The 18,231-nt window shown below is 46.9% G+C and overlaps 1 protein-coding gene across 2 annotated transcripts in view; it reads right to left on the reverse strand.

Moving 5' to 3' along the window:
* Nucleotides 1–18,231, reverse strand: part of KIF5C (kinesin family member 5C) — a 155,694-nt gene that overhangs the window by 7,045 nt on the left and 130,418 nt on the right. For both annotated transcript variants that reach the window (XM_008054687.1, XM_008054688.2), the window contains 4 exons: nucleotides 13,782–13,853; nucleotides 10,314–10,418; nucleotides 8,335–8,551; nucleotides 7,005–7,118 (listed from right to left, as the gene is read on the reverse strand). In XM_008054687.1, the coding sequence (XP_008052878.1) occupies nucleotides 7,012–7,118; nucleotides 8,335–8,551; nucleotides 10,314–10,418; nucleotides 13,782–13,853 (501 nt within the window). In that variant the 3' untranslated portion in view covers nucleotides 7,005–7,011. The remainder of the gene's footprint in view (nucleotides 1–7,004; nucleotides 7,119–8,334; nucleotides 8,552–10,313; nucleotides 10,419–13,781; nucleotides 13,854–18,231) is intronic.

Consider the following 18,231-nt stretch of genomic DNA (forward strand, 5'->3'; position numbering starts at 1 on the left):
CTCAAAAAAAAAAAAAAAAAAAATGCAGTCCTCAAAATAACAAAATCTTCATCGACATTAACAACACAAGAGGCACCCTGGGTCTCCGGTTCACTTCACAAAATTTTCAACTGCCGCAAAAATCTCAAGCATTAATATGTGCGCATTCTAGATTTTCTTTCTCTTTGTCTTTTGCCTCATGGTCTCACCCGGTCCCCAAGTCTGGGGTGCAGTGGCACAGTCTTTTCTCATCACAGCCGTGCCCTCCTTCGCTCAGGAGATCCTCCCATCTCAGCCTCCCAAGCATCTGAGACTACAGGCCTCTACCACCACACCCAGCTAACTTTTTGATTTTTTAGAGACAAGGTCCCACTATGTTGCCCAGGCTAGTCTTGAACTCCTGGTCTCAAGCTACCCACCTGCCCGGCTTCAGACTACCAGAGTGCTGAGATTACAGGTGTGAGCCACCACGCCTGGCCGCCTTTTAGATTTTCTCGCTGACTCCTTTGCAACCGAGCATTCCATGTACCGTCTGCACCACATTCGCTTTGTGCTTTAAGAGGGTAGCCACCGCCAGGCTCGGGGGCTCAGCCTGTAATCCCGCGCCTTGGGAGGCTGAGGTGGGTGGATGGCCTGAGCCCGCGGGTTCGAGACCTGCCCAGGCAACTTGGTGAGGCCTCATCTCTACAACAAATCAAAAAATCAGCCGGGTGGGGTAGCGCACGCCTGTAGTTCCAGCTACGTGGAAGGCTGAGGTGGAAAGATCTCTGGAGCCCAGCGGGTCGAGGCTGCGGTGGCCGGGAGCGGCCACTGCACTCCAGTCTGGGCGACAGAGTGAGACTCCGACTCAAAAAAAAAAAAGAGGGTAGTCACAACTTTTATCATCTTCAAGGCTAAAAAGGAAAGAGCTGGGCTCAACAGGAAAAGGATGTGTTCCAGCCATGTGAAGAGAAAATGACTTGAAGGTTTGTTGTGATTTTGCAGTGCTTGTAACAGAGAAAGGGAGCGAAAGAATTGAGTCACGCCACAAAACACCAAGGAGGGGCAACCCAAGCTCTCCAAGAAGCAATGAGTGCCGGGCTCGCACTGCGCCCAGCTCTTTCTTTTCAGTGAAAAACCATCTTTCATTAAAAAAGGCTAATTTGATGGTTTGAATTATTTTTAATTTGTAGCTTTATTTTCATCTAATTTCTGCATTTGTTTTCACTTATACAGTTGCAGAAGATCTGTAAGCAGGAAATGTATACTGATTAAGATTTGCAAATGTTTAAGTATTATGATAAAATAACTTAAATCAACTCTGGGAATCTGTGATCATCTGATGTCTTTACAAATACTCTATTTACTACTTAAGTTTGACACAAAATGGTCTAAATCTAGAAACACCAAAAAATAAGAACATTCTGCCTTCAGTCTTTCAGAAAAGAGCCGAGGGTTCAGTGATGCCCCACTGGTGCCATCTGGTGGACACATGTGAACAAGTTTCCCCAGGGCTTGCCACAGCGCTGCTAGGAAAAAAAAAAACAGATCGCCAGGGCCCTCAGAACCAGAAAGCTGGACAAATATTTAAAGGGGTGTTTACACTAAATGTGAGACCTCAAATAAGCACTCGGCGCTGCCCAAGAGGCCTACTTCACACCTTCACTGTTGTTAAGCCTGAGACCTTACCTCCTCCCTCCCTCTCAGCTGATAAGGAGAAAGCAGGCACCAGAATGAGTCCATCTCGCCTCTCTGCAACACCCATCTACCATCTACTGCATGGTACTTCCTATCTGCCACACCCCCACACACACTAGATCATGACCACCCGCACACTGCTACCTCCACCTCACAAGAGAAAAGCAACCCCATCTTAACCCCACCATCCCTCCATTTTCTACTCACCTTCAGATAAAACTCCCAAGGTGGGTTCAGTTGCCAGCCTTTTCCTCTCCCCCGCTCTCTCCGGCCTGTGCTAAAGTCACCACCTTCCCACCTTCCAGGCTTCTTCAGCCACCCAGGCTCTGTCATCAACTTACTGAAGCTCTGAGCTCACCACCTTCCTTCTAGGGTCAAGGCCTTCACTGGACTTCTGTGACCTCATATCCTCAGACCCCTTTGCTGGTGCTACCTCCTTCCTCTGACTTTCCCATTTCCCAGTGCACTGACTCTCCCCTCTTCCCCCTCTCTGCTCTAACTCGGCCCCTCTCCCTTTCTCTAGGCTGCCTCTTCAGGTCACTACCCTCCAAGGTATAAGCCCTGGCCTCTCTCCAGTACTCCAGACTCATCGATCCAGCTGCCTGTTCAATACACCCGCTTGGATGAGGAGCTGAGCTGGAGGCCTAAGAGGCATCTCATAATGAACATGATGGAAAAGAAACTTTTTCCCACAAAACCTGCTTATCACCCAATTTTTCCTGTCATGTCAATCGTTCCCTAACTAGGGCCCACTCAAATCCAGAAACTACCTCTGATCCCCTTCTTTCTTCCTTCTCTTCCCCTCTATCCTCATCGATAAGCCTGACAGCTGAATCTGGCTCCAACCATATGCTGACTCAGACCACTTCTCCACCTCAGCCCAGGGCTAGACCCTCCCAAGAAGCCACCTAAAATAGTCCCCTGGGTGACCCTCCTGCTCTTACTCTTGCCTCATCCTCACCCTTTCCCCAGGGTCCATCCCAGAGTGGCCTTGTCCAATCACGAACCAAGTCCCACCACCCCCAGTGACCCTCCACACTAGATCACAATCTAACTTGCTCACCTTAGCCTCAAAGCCTTCATCTACTTGGGCCCAACCGCCTCCCAACCACTCTAATGATGATGGTCTCTCCGGGGTCACTGAGCACCAGCCCTATCAGCCTCACTTGTGATTCTCAAATACCCCTCATTAATTTCTACCTTTGGGCGAGCATTGCACCTCTCTCTCCCAGGCTGTTGTGTGGCTGACATCTTTTGTCATTCAGTTCTCAACTAAGTAAAATAGTGTCCCCCTCTCTATTCCAGTAACCTGTTCTTGTTTTCTCCTGAGCACTTACCACTATTTTCTGATTATCTCCCCCCAGTCATGCACATCTCTGTACAAGAACAGAGCTTCTTTGTCTCATTCACTTTGAGACCAAATACAGAATAAGAGCTTGAAGCCTGATCTCACCTGGCAGATGAGGAGACTGAGGCTGAAGAAAATCAAGCAACTTGCCCAACGTCACATAGGAGTCAAGTACCAAGACCAGGGCTGGAACCCAGCTCTGGCAGATTCCAAATCCCATGTCCTTAGCTTACTTCACTCCACTGCCCCATGAGCAGCTCTGGGGCTTGAGAAATGCCATCCCCTTTCCCTGGGGCAGTCCCCCTGGATTTGAACTCAATGTGATCAAAGCCAGCATTATCCTTCTTTGATTTTTACATGTTGGCATCTTCAGTGGCTCTGAAACCTTGAGGATAAACTTGTTGTGACTATATTCCTTGAACTCTGAAATGAAGCAGAAGGAAATTCTAAAGATATCCAGATGCCACCGAAGCAAGAATATGCCACTCTGATTCCAACAGGAGAACTGGGAAGAGTCAATTGACATCAGTTCTACCCAGGGATCGCTTCAGAATGAAAATGTCAAGGGTCAGGAAAGATGATCTCACAAATGTTTGATCTCATCTAAGCAATGAATCCCATAGTTCCAATTATTATTTTTTAAATGATTTGGCATTTCTTCATTTTATAATAATAATCCTAAGACCCTTTTTAAAAATCTCCATTGACAAATACCATCATTTCTTAAAAATAGTCAATGCTCTTTCTCATAGCTTGTAGATAAGTAAACAATATTATCTTTAAAAGCCCTTATATCCGTTCTTAGCAACAAGAAGATACTCAGACATGGGCCTTCTCTACTCAGTGGTCATAATCTAAGCTATAGAGATAAAAAACTATTTTGAAACAACTGTATAAATTAAAGGAGACTATGAACCAACATTTGCTAACCAACTCCTACGTTCTACACTGTTCATCCTACTAGCAGCTAACATTTTTATTGCACACTTATTACATACTTAGAAGCATGACCTCATTTAAGCCTCATGGCAATGCTGATGACACAGTTGAAAGATTCTCCTCATTTCACAATGAAACAGACTCTGAGGTTAAGTAACTTGGAGGAAGTAGAGGACCTGACACCTGCAGGTACCTTGTCCAATGCTAGCCCCCGAATCACACTGCTATCCTGCAGATTCTAAAAAAGGATCTGTTTACCTTGTGACATTGTGAGAAAAGCACCTAGCTACAGAAGTTGTAAGGAGAAAGTCTGTCAAGGAGTCTCCAATTTCAGGGAAAAAAAGTCATCAAAGTCACTTATAACACAGAGTAAAGAAACAAATTGGCAGGATGGGCGAGAATGGATCTGTTACTTGGATCATCTTGAAAGTCTCGCCAGACCTACTGACTTTCACTCTTCAGTATGAGAAGAAGCTGTACTACTAATGAATGGCCAGTATTTGGTTGTTTGGACCCTACAAAAAATAGGTCCCATGAGGAAGGTAACTGTCCATTGTACAGTCTCTGGACCCCAAAATCCCTGGACTTGTATATTTAGTAAGGTCTTGCTGGGAACCAAGCACACATGCACATCTTTCTGTGTGTTTTCACCAAATGAGGTTATGTCTACACTACATCTAGCCTAGTGCTGTTGCATATTAGGTGCTCAATAAATGTACAGAGTACTAGTTGCTCACCCAACATCCGTCTCCTTGTTCTCAGTAAAAGAGCACTACTCTTCTTTGGGACAGTGATGTGCCCACCTAAAAGACTACCTTATCCAGCTAGGTGTGGCTAGATGTGGCCATGTGCCCCCATTCTGGTCACAGGATGGAGACATTAGCATTGCGTGGGACTTCCAGGAAGGCTACTTAAAGGAAGCAGATTCACTTGGGATAGCTGTTTTTGCCTGCTTCCTCTTTGGTTGCTAAACTTGGAGTGTAGGCATGATGGCTGAAACTGCAGAAGTCATTTTAGTGACCTTGAGATGATTTTGAGAAAGACAGCTGCTTGTTTAACTTAGGTAAGAAGCTAGGCTTCTGTTGTCACTGTGGAGCTTTTTACCAACTATTGACAGACCACCCTCAAATTTCCTTTATGTGACAGAAAAGTCAACTGCCATTCTGTAAAGGGTATTTCTCAAACTTTGGTGTACATCAGAATCCCCCGGAGTTCTTGGTAAAATGCCCTCACCTACCGTAAGGAGCCTGACATCCACCAACGTGTGGGTGCTCAAGTTTCTCTTCTAAGCTACCCATTTTGATCTTACATTCCCCTCAGGTATCAGCCTCAAAACTGACAACATGCAGTCAAAAGCTTCTTGATCACATCCAGTTCCATTTTATCTCTGATTGGAAGCAGAGATCAGATCCGAATGGAGTAACCCACTGCCAAGACCATCTCCCATCCCGTCATCTAGGAAATGGTGGGTGCTGGCGGACATGCTGCCCACACACAGGCTGCCTCGGACTGTCCTGTTCCTGTTTGTCTGACCAGCCCTGGCCTGCTCCTTGGCACTGCTGGGGGACAGCACAGGTGAAAGTTGTCTGAGGGCAGCCACCAAAGCATCCCCCTGAGAAGTTTTAGGCTGAGCCTGAGTAATGCTGGCATTGTACATCAAGTGAAAGCTCTAGCCCTTCCCACTCACTTCCTTGCTTTGATACAAGAAGGAGGAATCACTACCCTCCGAGTTGCCCTTGATGGCGGGGGCTTCACTCCACTCATACTTCCCTGCCTTGTAGGCTAGCTTCCCTAGTAAGGGTTCAACATCCAAGGACAACCTTCAGAATCACCTCCTCTCACCCACACATTCAAGTCAGAGTTTCCCTTTCTTTTCTTTTCTTTTTTTTTTTTTTTGAGTTGGAGTGTCATTCTATTGCCCAGGCTGGAGTGCAGTGGCACAATCACGGCTCACCTCAGCTTTGACCTCCTGGGCTCAAGTCATCCTTCTGCCTCAGCCTCATGAGCAGGGACTAAAGGTATGCTCCACCATGCCCAGATATCAAGTCAGAGTTTTTCTATATAAAGTTTTCTAACCTCCTGATCTCTCTCTCTCTCTCTCTCTCTCTGTCTCTCTCTCTCCTTTTCTTTTTTGCTAGGAGAGCAATGTCAGGCATGTGGGCTGTGAGTAGAGCACCTTGCAGACCACCATCTCAACAATGCAGTCTGGACCCATCTAGATATATATTAGCACATTTTTTAAAACCTCATTGTTAGAACCGGGCTCGGTGGCTTAGCCTGTAATCCCGCGCCTTTGGGAGGCTGAGGTGAGTGGATTGCCTGAGCCCGCGGGTTCAAGACCCGCCTGGGCAGCGAGACCTCATCTCTACAATAAATCAAAAAATCAGCCAGGCGTGGTAGTGCATGCCTATAATTCCGGCTGCTCGGAAGGCTGAGGTGGAAGGATCACCAGAGCCCAGCAGGTCAAGGCTGCGGTGGCCGGGAGCGGCCACTGCACTCCAGTCTGGGCGACAGAGCGAGACTCCAACTCAAAAAAATAAATAAATAAAAAATAAATTAAAACCTCATTGTTGAGTCCAGATAATAACTATAAAGATATGACTTCCCATTATCCGGCTCTTTCTTTATATTCATTTCCCGAAACTTAAAGCAACTCTTCACTTCCGTCTGCTCTGGCTCAAAGCAGTTGACAAACAGGTAGTGCTCTTTTGGATGCCAGCAATAAAAAGGAGTCCCACAGACAAAAGAAACCTCAAGTGAATCACTCACCACGCCTAACCCTGAAGGTGATTAGGCTAGGCCTGGCTCCAGGTCCCACCTGGCCCCAGTGGCCTCAGCTAGGAGACTCCAGGCTCTAGACTGAGGTGAGGGTAGGTCCAGATCTCTGTTTACCAGAAACCCCCAGGGCCTGTACTGCATCAGAGCTGAACTCCTCTCTCCTGAAGGCCCACTGTCTGTGGCTGAGATGGCCAGGCAGGGGCTTTGGAAAGGCGAAAAGGCTCTGCCCTGAATATGCCCCAGGACTGCCCCATAGAGAACACCGCGGACAATACAGACTCACTTTGTATTTATTTCTGGTAGTGAGTGGAGTTTGAAGAGCCGCCTCCTCCCCCTCGGATGGCATGGACAGCTGTCGGAGATGATGCCGGATAGTGTCCTGGGCGGATGGGCTTGGCTGCATCCAACCGGCAAAAGGAGAGAGAACAGGCATTCAGAAAAGGTTTCAACAGCAATCCAGATATCTCCAGGTCACATGTAACAGCTGAGTCACAATTCTTATCAACATTACAAGTTTTATCAGTCACAAGTTCTTTCTGAAAAAGAGGTTTGTCCTCCTATAAGTACAGTTACCAAATCCAGGGTACCCAAATATTTAGGGAACAGAGAGAAGTTATATATCAATTAGCTTATTTTTAATTTGGGCTGAGAAAAATGAGAAACAAAAGACTCAGTTTTATCCAAAATAGCTCCTAGGTTTCCCCCATGAATTTCAAAGCAAAGCCCCTAAAACTGGATACAAAATTCTGCTTATGATGCATTTTTCTAGAGCGAGGATCCATAGTCTTCAATAGATCAAAGGGTATGAAATCTAATACATACAGTGAAGATAAGGTATGATTTTAAAACTAGAAACATGAAGTTGCTGGTTTATAATACATCTATACGGCAAGAAACAATGGGAAATAATGTAACATTATTGGAGATGTTTCAATTAAAATTAAAAAAAAAAAAAAAAGACTGTTTAGAGAACATCCCCAAATCCCTTTTCTTTCTAATATTCTATCCTGGGAACCACGACACAGTAGCTACACACCCTCAGTTCCCACATGGGCAAAATGCCCAAATCCATACAGGTCTTGAAGGGGTTGGAACTCCAGCATCTGCCCTCCCTCCCTCCCAGTGCCGTGCCAGTCTGTAACCACACCCTGTCTCCGATGCCAGCTTGGCTCTTCCCAGGGTATTTCCAAATCCGCCCTTGCAAGAGGCTTCCCTGAAGCTTCTGGCTATGAACAGGCTCCTTTCACAGTCCCGCCTAGTGCAGAACACAGGGGGCCTTCGGGCCTTGCAGAGAAATATCCTCATATTCTGATATTTCTAAAAGTGTACTTCGTTTATAACCAAAGCCCTTTGCCTACAGCCCAGGCTTCTCTGCTCAGCTCAGAAGCTTTGAGACCACCACGTATGCCGGAATATCTCAGAGTAGGGTAGCAGGGAGCTGACATTCCCGTTCTCCCAGGGTGAGCACAGTGTGCTGCTTGCACTGAGTCCTGCAGGCTCCAACCCGGCTTTTCAGATGTCCCAGAGTGGGCCGGCAGTCTTCACCTTTCAGCCAGATCCCAGGCAGGAGAGCCGCGGAGCTCCCGAACCCCTGGGCCACCGCACACACGTACCGATCTGGGCCGAATGGGCCCTCCTGGCCATGTTCTTGGCTCGCACCGCCTCCTTGATGCGATCCACCTCCTGCTGGTAGCGCTTGCGGTCCCGCATGGCGTTCTCCTTGGCTTCCTTCAGCGCGCTCTCCAGGGCCTTCACGCGCTCGGCCGTGGCGCGCAGCCGCTTCTCCAGCTTGGGCAGCTCGCAGCGCAGGTCCGCGTTGTCCCGGACCAGCTGGGGTGGGAGGGGGAGAGGTGGTGGGTTACGAGGGCGGCTGTGCCGCTGGCAGGAGGAGACGGTCGGACGGGAGCCGCTGGGAGCAGCCCCTGATGCTGGACAGCCACCCCTGCTAGATCGTCTTGGACACTCCACGTGACCACAAAACCGGGGAGCGTACAGGGGAAAAAACTCCCATACCTGGGACTCCAGTTTGCTACACGGGGTGCCAGGGATGGGGGGAAGGGGGCGATAAGATTAAAAGCCCACTTCCAGTCACAGGAACTTTCCATTTAGGGCAAGATTTGCTTCCTCTTTTGTTCGCGTGTGTGGAGGGGAGGAGGGAACAGCGTGAGAAGATTCAATCCTAAAGAAAGTTGAGAAATTCAAAGCCTGTTCAAAAGCACACAGCCAAAAACGTACTTTCTGGGAGCTCTCCAAGGGCCTCCTTCCATGCAGGACCCATTGTCTACACTGGCATGTAGTTTGGACCCAGCTTTGCAACATGCCCAGAGGCTCACAGGTAACATGAAGCTATTGGTCCCTTTCTCGTACCCAAGACCCACAATGGAGGAGCCACAGGCTAGTGATGGGTTAAGAGTGGGTTCAAGTGCTAGCTCTATTATGTCTGGCATCTGACTTGGTGTGTCATCTGACCACCACACTCTCAGATTTCTCATCTATAAAACAAGGATACTACATAATAGGCCCATTGTGGGAGTCCAGGTGGACTGAGAAAACTTTGAAAATCAGAAAGTGCTATCCAAAAGTGAGCTACTGCTAGGTCCGACCTGTTGTTTCCCTTACATGAGCTCCAATGCCTGGCAGAGAGCAGATTTTTAATAAACATTGGTTGAATAATGGATTTCAGAGCCCTGTTTCAAGTTCTGTGGCAGCTTCTCCTTTTATACTTCTCATTGACAAGTTGCTTGAGTGACTCCAACCTGCATGAATCTGTCATCCTCCCTCTGGGGGGAAAAATGCCATCATCAGTCGTGTTGAAGAAGAGTTAGCAAGTCAAAGAGAAATGACATTCCCTCAGCCATGTGGTCCAAAAAAGGTGGGCCATTTGCATCAAAGGGAAATCAATTCCAATCCTAAAGAGGGGAAACAGCCATGAACGTGCCAGTATTTAAACAGAATGGACTCAAGACAAATGACCTGCCTACATAACTGATGGGTTTGGACATAGCTACCACTCTCTGTCACTCTAGACAAATGCCAGAACATTGCAGGGATCTGAGAGAGTGCCCGAGAATGCCAGGAATAGGGCAGTAGAGCAGAGAGGGTGCAGGGTCCAGTCACAGTGTCCCCACTGCACCATGAAACAAGGCACTTCCTTTCCCAGTCTGTTTCATCTATAAAAATAAGGGACCAGAACCAGCTCAGTGGTGTCCACTTCTATTCTGTGGAGCCTCTGGGTCCATAGAGGTGCATCAGAGGTGTCATGAGAGATACTGAGGACAGATGGGGTCCAAAGCCAGGAGTAGAAGCAGGATGAAAAGACAGGGTTCTGAACACCCTATTCTCCAACCCCAGAGAACTCAGACTCAATTCTTTATGTTCGACTATGATAAAAGAAAGTCCTTTATCTATTAGGGAAGTCACTGAGACTAAAGGATGTGTAAGGACCTTTCCAGCACTCCTGTCCTCTGATGGAGCACAGTCCACATCAGAGCCTTCCACATCAGAGCCTTCTCCACACACTGAAGCCAAACCTGGCAGGACTTTTTCCCAGGAGAAAATAGGAAGCAGAGGGGAGCTGGCAGAACTCTCCTACCTGCTTGTGAACCTTCGTGAGCTGTTCCAGATTATTCTCGAGGAAGGAAATTTTCTGCTTCTGGGCAGCACTGCCCCCTCCATCGTCGCTGTCCAATTCTACACTCTGCATCAACACCAAGAGGTCAGCAAGAAGGGACATCACACGATTCACCCTCTGCCCCAGGATGTTACATTTTAAATCCTCTCTAAAAGAAAAACCCCCTTTCCCACCAAAGAGTATTCTGAAAGTGAAAATAAAGAGAGGTTCTAAAAGTTTAGGCTCGGTCAGGCACAGTGGCTCATGCATGTAATCTCAACACTTGAGGAGGATGAAGTGAGATTGTTTGAGTCCAGGAGTTCGAGACCAGCCTAGGCAACATAGTGAGTGAGACCTTGTCTCTACAAAAAAATAAAAAAATTAGCTAGGCATGCTGGCATGTGCCTATAGTCCCAGCTACTCAAGAGGCTAAGGTGGAAGGATCGCCTGAAGCCGAGGCTGTCATGAACCATGATAGTGCTACTACACTTCAGCCTAGGAAGTCGAGGCTGTCATGAGCCATGATAGTGCTACTATACTTCAGCCTGGGTGACAGACCCCAATTCAAAAAATAAAATAAAAAAGTTTAAACTCAACAAACCTCCCAATTCATTTTTTTGGTTGGTAACAAAAGTGTTGTTAGCTAATTTTTAGAGGGCTGGGGAAAAAAATACCTCTTCAAATCGGCTTTTGAAAGTTATAGATGGTTTCTCTCTAGTGAAATATACCTCTCCCTTGCACGTAGGTAGATAGAGACTTTTCAAAAGAAAGCATTCCAAAACTCATTAAGAAGAACAAGTATAAAAATATAAACCCAAAGTCTAAATTTGATTTCAGCTATCATGCCGAGTTAACAAGTCACCAAGCTTATAAGCAAGTGTCTACAATCCCACCGGGAAGTCTCAGTGGCCTCTGCTTGTCCCTTCGGCTTCCAATTCTATGAAATCCCTTAATGAATCCGTCTCAAACTAGTCACAGCATCTGGGTGCTGAGTAAGCTCTTGAAATTTACCAGATCTTGAAACTGGCAAAAACACTGTGCTCTTGGCAACTGAGTGGCACAGATAAGGTGGGGAATACAAGTGCAAACACACTGTTCCAAGATGGCAAAGCATGTTTGCCTTGTTTGATTACAGAAGATCTCCTCTTTTTTCTGAGAGACAATGGCTATATAAGCATCTTAAACCTGCATCTCTTCAGTCTCAAGTCTTCTCCAACTTGAGCCTGTATCAGACTCCCAGGTAGGAGGGTTAAAACTCAGATTGCTAGACCCTACCCTCATCTCTGACTCAGTAGATCTGGGTGGAGTCTGCAATATCTAGGTGATATACATCAGTGATGCTGATGGTACTGGCCAGAGGACCACATGTAGAAACAGTAGGACTTTCTAGAGAGTTTTCTATATTGAAATCAGGGAAGTCTGATCTCAAGCTTTTAACCAGAGCCTCCTATAGTCATGGCATCCCCCTCCGCCCTTGGACTGAGCCTTTTCCATCCTTGTCATAGTCTCCAGTCTCTCCCTCTCTAGTCTCCCTGTCTATCACTCTGCTCTGGCTTCATTCTCCCACCTGGTCCAGGTCCCATGGTCATTTGTATTTTGATGATCATGATCACTACCTAATTGCCTGGCCGTCGCCAATCAGACCTTGAAATTGCCATCACTCTCTACCTTCTTTCTTTCTTTTCTTTTTTTTTTTTTGAGTTGGAGTCTCACTCGGTCACCCAGACTGGAATGCAGTGGCCGCTCCCAGCCACCGCAGCCTTGACCTGCTGGGCTCCGGCGATCCTTCCGCCTCAGCCTTCCGAGTAGTCAGAATTACAGGCATGCGCTACCACACCCAGCTGATTTTTTGATTTATTGTAGAGATGAGGTCTCGCTGCCCAGGCGGGTCTCGAACCCGCGGGCTCAGGCAATCCACTCACCTCAGCCTCCCAAAGGCGCGGGATTACAGGCTGAGCCACCGAGCCCGGCTTCTTTCCTTATTTTCAATTCCAGGATCCTAACCTCACTAGAACCATGCTGTCAGGGGCCACACCAAACCCATGCTTTTGAGCCCCCAGCTGGACACCCATACCACTGCTCAGCAATCCTCCTACTCACCCCTAGCGAATCCCTTCCTCCTTCCCTCCCACCCCCTCCCCCCAGCTGCTTATACCTTCTCTGGTCTCCTTGGGCTTCCCATTCTCCTCCTTCCTTTCCCACCAAGGACTGAGCCTCCACATTATCTGAGAAGATCTAAGCCATCCAATATGACTTCCTTCTACCCTCACGTCACATATTTCCCTGCCAATCTGTCCCTTTCTCCTTGTCAAACCTAATATATCCATCCACACTAGTAATCCTGCCCATCTCAGACCTGACCCCATCAACTACTTCCTGTTTTTAATATTTTTGACCTCTTTCCCTTGGCTCCTTCACACAGACACACACACACCCAAACATACACATATTTACACACATATGCACATGCACACGCTTTTTTTTTAGAATTTTTTTTCTTTTAGTCAGGGTCTCATTTTGTTGCCCAGACTGGAGTACAGTGGCACAATAATGTCTCGCCACAGCCTCAACTTCCTGGGCTCAAATGATCCTCCCACCTGGGCCTCCCAAAGCTCTAGGATTACATACTCAACCCACACACTTTTCTTAAATATATCTTCCTTCAATCCTCTCATCCCTCTGTGCATGACCCATTGCATCTTATCTTTTAAACATTTTGCTTTTAAACATTTTGAAAGAGTAGCCCTATTGCTGCCTTCCTCGCTTACTTCTGCCTTAAACCTGCTAGCTGCTCTGGAAAGTCACTGTTACAGAGTCTTGCAAGATCACAGGTGCACCATGAAGACCAAGTAAGCTGAGACCCAGGGACCCACAGACTTGGGCTCCAAGCCCACACATGGTTTTTCCCAGAGGCAGAATCTCAGGTAAGTTATTTAAATCTGGGCCTATCTCCACATCTGCAAAAATAGAAATACCAAGCACAACTTACACGGTTGGTGGGAAAAGCAAATAAGATACAAGGTGTCAAAACACCTCCTAAACTCCAGCCCAGCTCCTAACGTCCTCCTAACAGACAAATACCAGAGCTTCCCAATCTAACTCCTCCAGGCTTCAAGGCAATGCTGTCTAACGAGACTGCTCTGGATCTTTCTGCATCAAGACCAGTGGTTTTCACACAGAAGAGGCCAGATAAATGTGTTCATTTGAAATGAAGACCAGGGAAAGCTTTATGACTTCCTTTTACTAAGGAGGAAGAATCAGATAGAAAAAATGTTCCCAAGTATTTTTTGCCTCCAGCACATTCTTTTAATAACATTCCCTGGCATGAAGTAATTATTTTTTAAGCATAACCAGCCCCCAATTTAAGGAAGGGACAGTTCAACTTAAAATGATTCTTCCTGGCTGTCTTTTATTTTCTTCTCAGTCTCATTCAGACAAAATAGAACTCACTTTTTTAACTCGGGTGGTCAGATCCTGGACAAAGAGTTTCCGGAGGTTGTGAAGAGTCTGCAGCTCTCTAGACTGGAAGAGAAGGTTTTTAAAAGGCCACTTAAGTGAAGGAACACACTGAATTTATGATACATTTGGCACCAGCTGGTTCACCCCAGACTTCTCCACAAATGCTTTCCGAGCCCGCCACAGATGCCGCCGGTGCTGTCCCACTCCCCATGACTTGCCTCCCATACCCGCCTGGACCCAATGTCATTATCAGGAGCACCTCAAGGTGCACAGTCTGAGAACCCAGACCACGAACTGTAAACTAGAACAAAACCCGCTCATTTACTGTACTCTCAATGGAACCATTTTTTCCCTCAACCACAGAAATTCAAAAGTTGTCTCACAAAAATTCCTAGTCGGCTATGTTGTATCAGAATGGATTCCTTTTTTTCTTTTTAGTTATTACATAATACCAATACCAACAAGCTTAAATGAAAATTCAACCATAATTTCTCTCACCCTAACCAACTGACTTTTTTTGTATGTTTTCACGCCCTCTTCAGGTCCAAGTCCAAACGTTCATTTGCTTTACATCACTCAGCTCATGGATGAGGCCTTTTGTGGACTTTCCATCTGGGTGACCCTGGGGAACTTAGCTAACCTTTCTGTGTCTCAGTTCTCTTTTTTTGTTGTTGTTGGGGTCTCACTCTGTCACCAGGCTGGAGTGCAGTAGTGCAATCATGGCTCACTGCAACCTTGACCTCCTGGGCTCAGGAGATCCTTCTACCTCAACCTCCTAAGTAGCTGGGACTACAGGCGTGTGCCGCCATCCCCGGCTAATTTTTTTTCTTCCTTTGTTGAGACGAGGTCCCACCATATAGCCCAGATTGGTCTCTATCTCCTGGGCTCAAGCAATCCTCTCACCTCAGCCTACCAAAGTGCTGGGATTACAGGCATGAGCCACCGCACCCGGCAGTTTTCTTATTTGTAACACGAGAATAAAAATAGTGGTTGCCTCATCATTGCTGTCAAGAATAAATGAGATGATTCTTATAAAACTCTTAGAACAGTTTCTGGCACATACTAAGTGCTCAATAAACATGATTAGTATGAATTTATTGCTGAATCATAGCATATCATAAAAGCCATTTCTTCATTAGGCCTTTATTGTTTCCTTTCGCTGTTGTGGTTATAACTTGCACTGTAATTAACTTCTTGGGAGCATTTCCCCCTTCATTTTTTATTTCTTACAAAAGAACTCTTAGGAATTAGATTGCTGAGACAAGGGGCTGAGCCAAACCTGGTGATTTTTGTTAACAAGATGAGAGATTTAAATATTTCCTTCTTTTCAAGTCTTCATTTACTGCCAGAGATAAGATTGGTCCCTTGCAAAACACTTTCCCAATAAAGGAAAAGAAGAGAGAGAAAAAACTGCATATAAACTTTTCAATTTGTCTAAACTGACCTACTCTAACACAGAATGTCAAGGGATGTAACTCACACACGCTCACATCTAAAGGGAAGAAACAGACTACAAAGTTATGGAAACACAGTTTCTTCCCATATAGCGTCTCTGATCATTTAAGTTCTTATGACCGGGTCATAATTCTGTGTTCAAATAAGAAGCACCTGAAATCAATTGTGTCCTTGGATGAGATAAATTACTTTCTGCAGTAATTAAAAATGGATCTGTTATATGAATAATATGCACACGGCACCTGTCCAAGGCCACGCCACCTTCCAGCACAGGGGCAGGGGTGCCACACCAAGCCCCCAATTATGCAGGCACACCGTTCCAGGTTCTGCCAGACAGAGCTCTTTGCCCAGCACCCTGCTCCTTAGCACATGGCAACTCCCCTGCATGCTCTCCCTCCCGTGTCATGACTTTATTACTGGTTGAACTGTAGCCAGAGTTGACATTTTTTCATGAAAAACACTGCCATCCCAAAGGGGAATGAGAACAGGAGACAATGTGCCTTGTCCAAGGGCCAGGCACTTTCTGGAACTGTAAGCACCTAACACAGAGTCTAGAGTTGGCAACTTTGTCTCATTTTTGTTTTAGGTGGATTCAACAATAACAGGTTTGGGAGGAGGCACTAAAGATATTTGAAATTGTTTATATTTACGTACATTTATACTCAGGCAACTATTATCTGGCTTCCTGTGGCAACGATTTTTTCCCCATTGTATTTATTATTGTTTCCCCACCCCCAACTCGCTTCCCACAAATCTCTTCTTGTCACAGGCTGCTTCCTTTCATGTAAAAGCTAAGGTTCAGCTTCCTGGCATAGGGACAGCGAGGGTGGGAACAGAGAGGTGAGAATACAAGGCCATCAATGTAGTAGGAGGTGGGGTCCAGCCCCAGAGCCCAGACAGTGTGTCCTGTTCCAGCAAGACCGCTGCTTGGAGCCCAGAGATGCCTAGACAGCCTTTTCCACCACTGTCCCCTGCAGCAGGCTTTTCAGACTCAACGCCTGGATGGAAGTTCTGTTCCCCGCTCACCTCACCCACCCAAACACTCAAGGAGGCAAAAGAGGCCCTGTGCAAAGGAGGCTTGAGAACGGTGGGCCGAGGACAACAAGCCTGATTCTGAAGAATGTTCATGGCTACCAAGGATTCCAAGGCTGCGGGAAAACATCCGAGTCTAAAAATAGCATATACCACAGGGTTCCAATCTCAGATTTAAAGTGTGTGCCATGCATGTGGGTGGTGAGGGAGAGAATGAGGGCGCCACAGAGGCAGTGGGTCTGTCTGCGTATGTGAGCGGGGAACAGCATGTGAGCAAGTATGGAACAGCGCACGTACGTGGGAGGGATGGAAGAAGGGAGAGCAGGTGTATGGATGTGAGGAAGCTAGGGAGCAAAATGCGTCATTCCAGAGACGCAGTCAACATCAAAAAAGGCAAAAGAACTGATTAAGCATCCTTTAAATAGCACGCCTGCAAGTGAGTATGAGAGAGGGAGAAAGTATGTGAGTCTGTGAGTGTGGGTGTGAGTGGAAGTGTGTGTGTGAATGTGCTGCATGTAGATGTGTTTGGAGAGTATATGCAGAGAGCATTTGTGCAAGAGTATGTTCACTCGTGAATACGGATGTGGTATGAGTGAACATGAGTGTGAGTACAGGAGAGTGGCGTGTGTGCAAGTGAGCAAGTGTGAGTGTGCATGGGCATGTGTTGAGTGTGAGTGTATGTTGTAAGTAGGAGGAGCATGTGAGTGTGGCTGAGCACAGGTGTGAGAACATGAGAGTAAAGGACTGTGGGTGTGACTGGGACTCGTGACCCCTCATGTGAGTGTGTGATGATGTGTGTTCGAGTGGGCAAGTTAATTGTAGGTGTGAGTAAGGTTAGAGGGTGTAGGACGGACAGGGAAAGTGGGGTAAGAGAGTGCCTAGGAGCTCACAGGCGTAAGGGAGAAGAGCATCCTGAAATATCATTGATATCTGGCTGGTGGGAATATAGTGAAATTTTAATGTTCAATATTTTTCTGAATTTCTATAATTAACCATAATTATGGGTATCACTTCTCTGGTAAAACAGATGTAGAAGAAGCAATTCCGTGGCTTTGTTTCAGCTTCCCCTACAGCCGCCCTCTCCACAGACTTCTCCGCGCTTGAGAGGCCCAACTCCTTTGAACACAGACATCTTACTTCCATCCTGAGTGGCATGTGCCCTTCTTTCCTCTCCTCGGATTTGAGGTACAATGAATTCTCTCAGCCCAGGAGCCAGAGAGCAGTCTCAGGTCCGGACTCAAGCAACCATTGTCTCCAGCCTGGGGTCACCAGGTCCTTGGAGAGGGGCTCAGTCCCACACAGACTCACATGACCCATGGCTGGAATCAAAATGGATGACTGTATCTAGACATCACATGACAAGTCTGCATGTGCTTTTACCAAATTGAGAGGCTATGTTAGAATGGTCTGTCCTAAAACACAGGATATGTAGCATGACCAGTGTTCCCTTTGGAGAGCTCTCAAGCATCCTTGTAGCCAGGTAGCCATCCTACAGAGCAGCTGAAGCAGAAGTTGACAGGAGGAGACAAAGCCAACCAATCCAGACACAGGACAGAGAAAACCAACTGGTATTTCAAATAATGAGCCCTTCTAAAGGTAAGTTGGGCCATCACTCCCCTACCGAAAGCCCTGCAGGTCTCAAGGTCCTGTCTGGCCTGCACTACCTCTGGCCGGCACCTCTCTGCCCACTTCTACCCCTGTCTCTCCCTCAGTGCAGCCACACAGACCTCCCTGCTGGTCCCCAACATGGCAGACCTGGGCATAAGCTATTGCCTCTGCCTGGAATGCCCTCCCTGACACATCCTGGTGGCTCACTTCTCCTACTTCAAGCTCCTGCTCAAATGTCGCCTCCTCATGGGGTCTCTCCCCCAACCACTACCTTCTGCACTTTCTATAACCATCAAATGGAGTACATGATTTGCTTCCCTGCTGTTCATTTTCCCTGCTGTGTCTC

The sequence above is a fragment of the Carlito syrichta genome, unplaced genomic scaffold (assembly GCF_000164805.1).
Source record: "Carlito syrichta isolate Samal-C Ts95f unplaced genomic scaffold, Tarsius_syrichta-2.0.1 Scaffold297925, whole genome shotgun sequence".
NCBI lineage: Eukaryota > Metazoa > Chordata > Mammalia > Primates > Tarsiidae > Carlito > Carlito syrichta.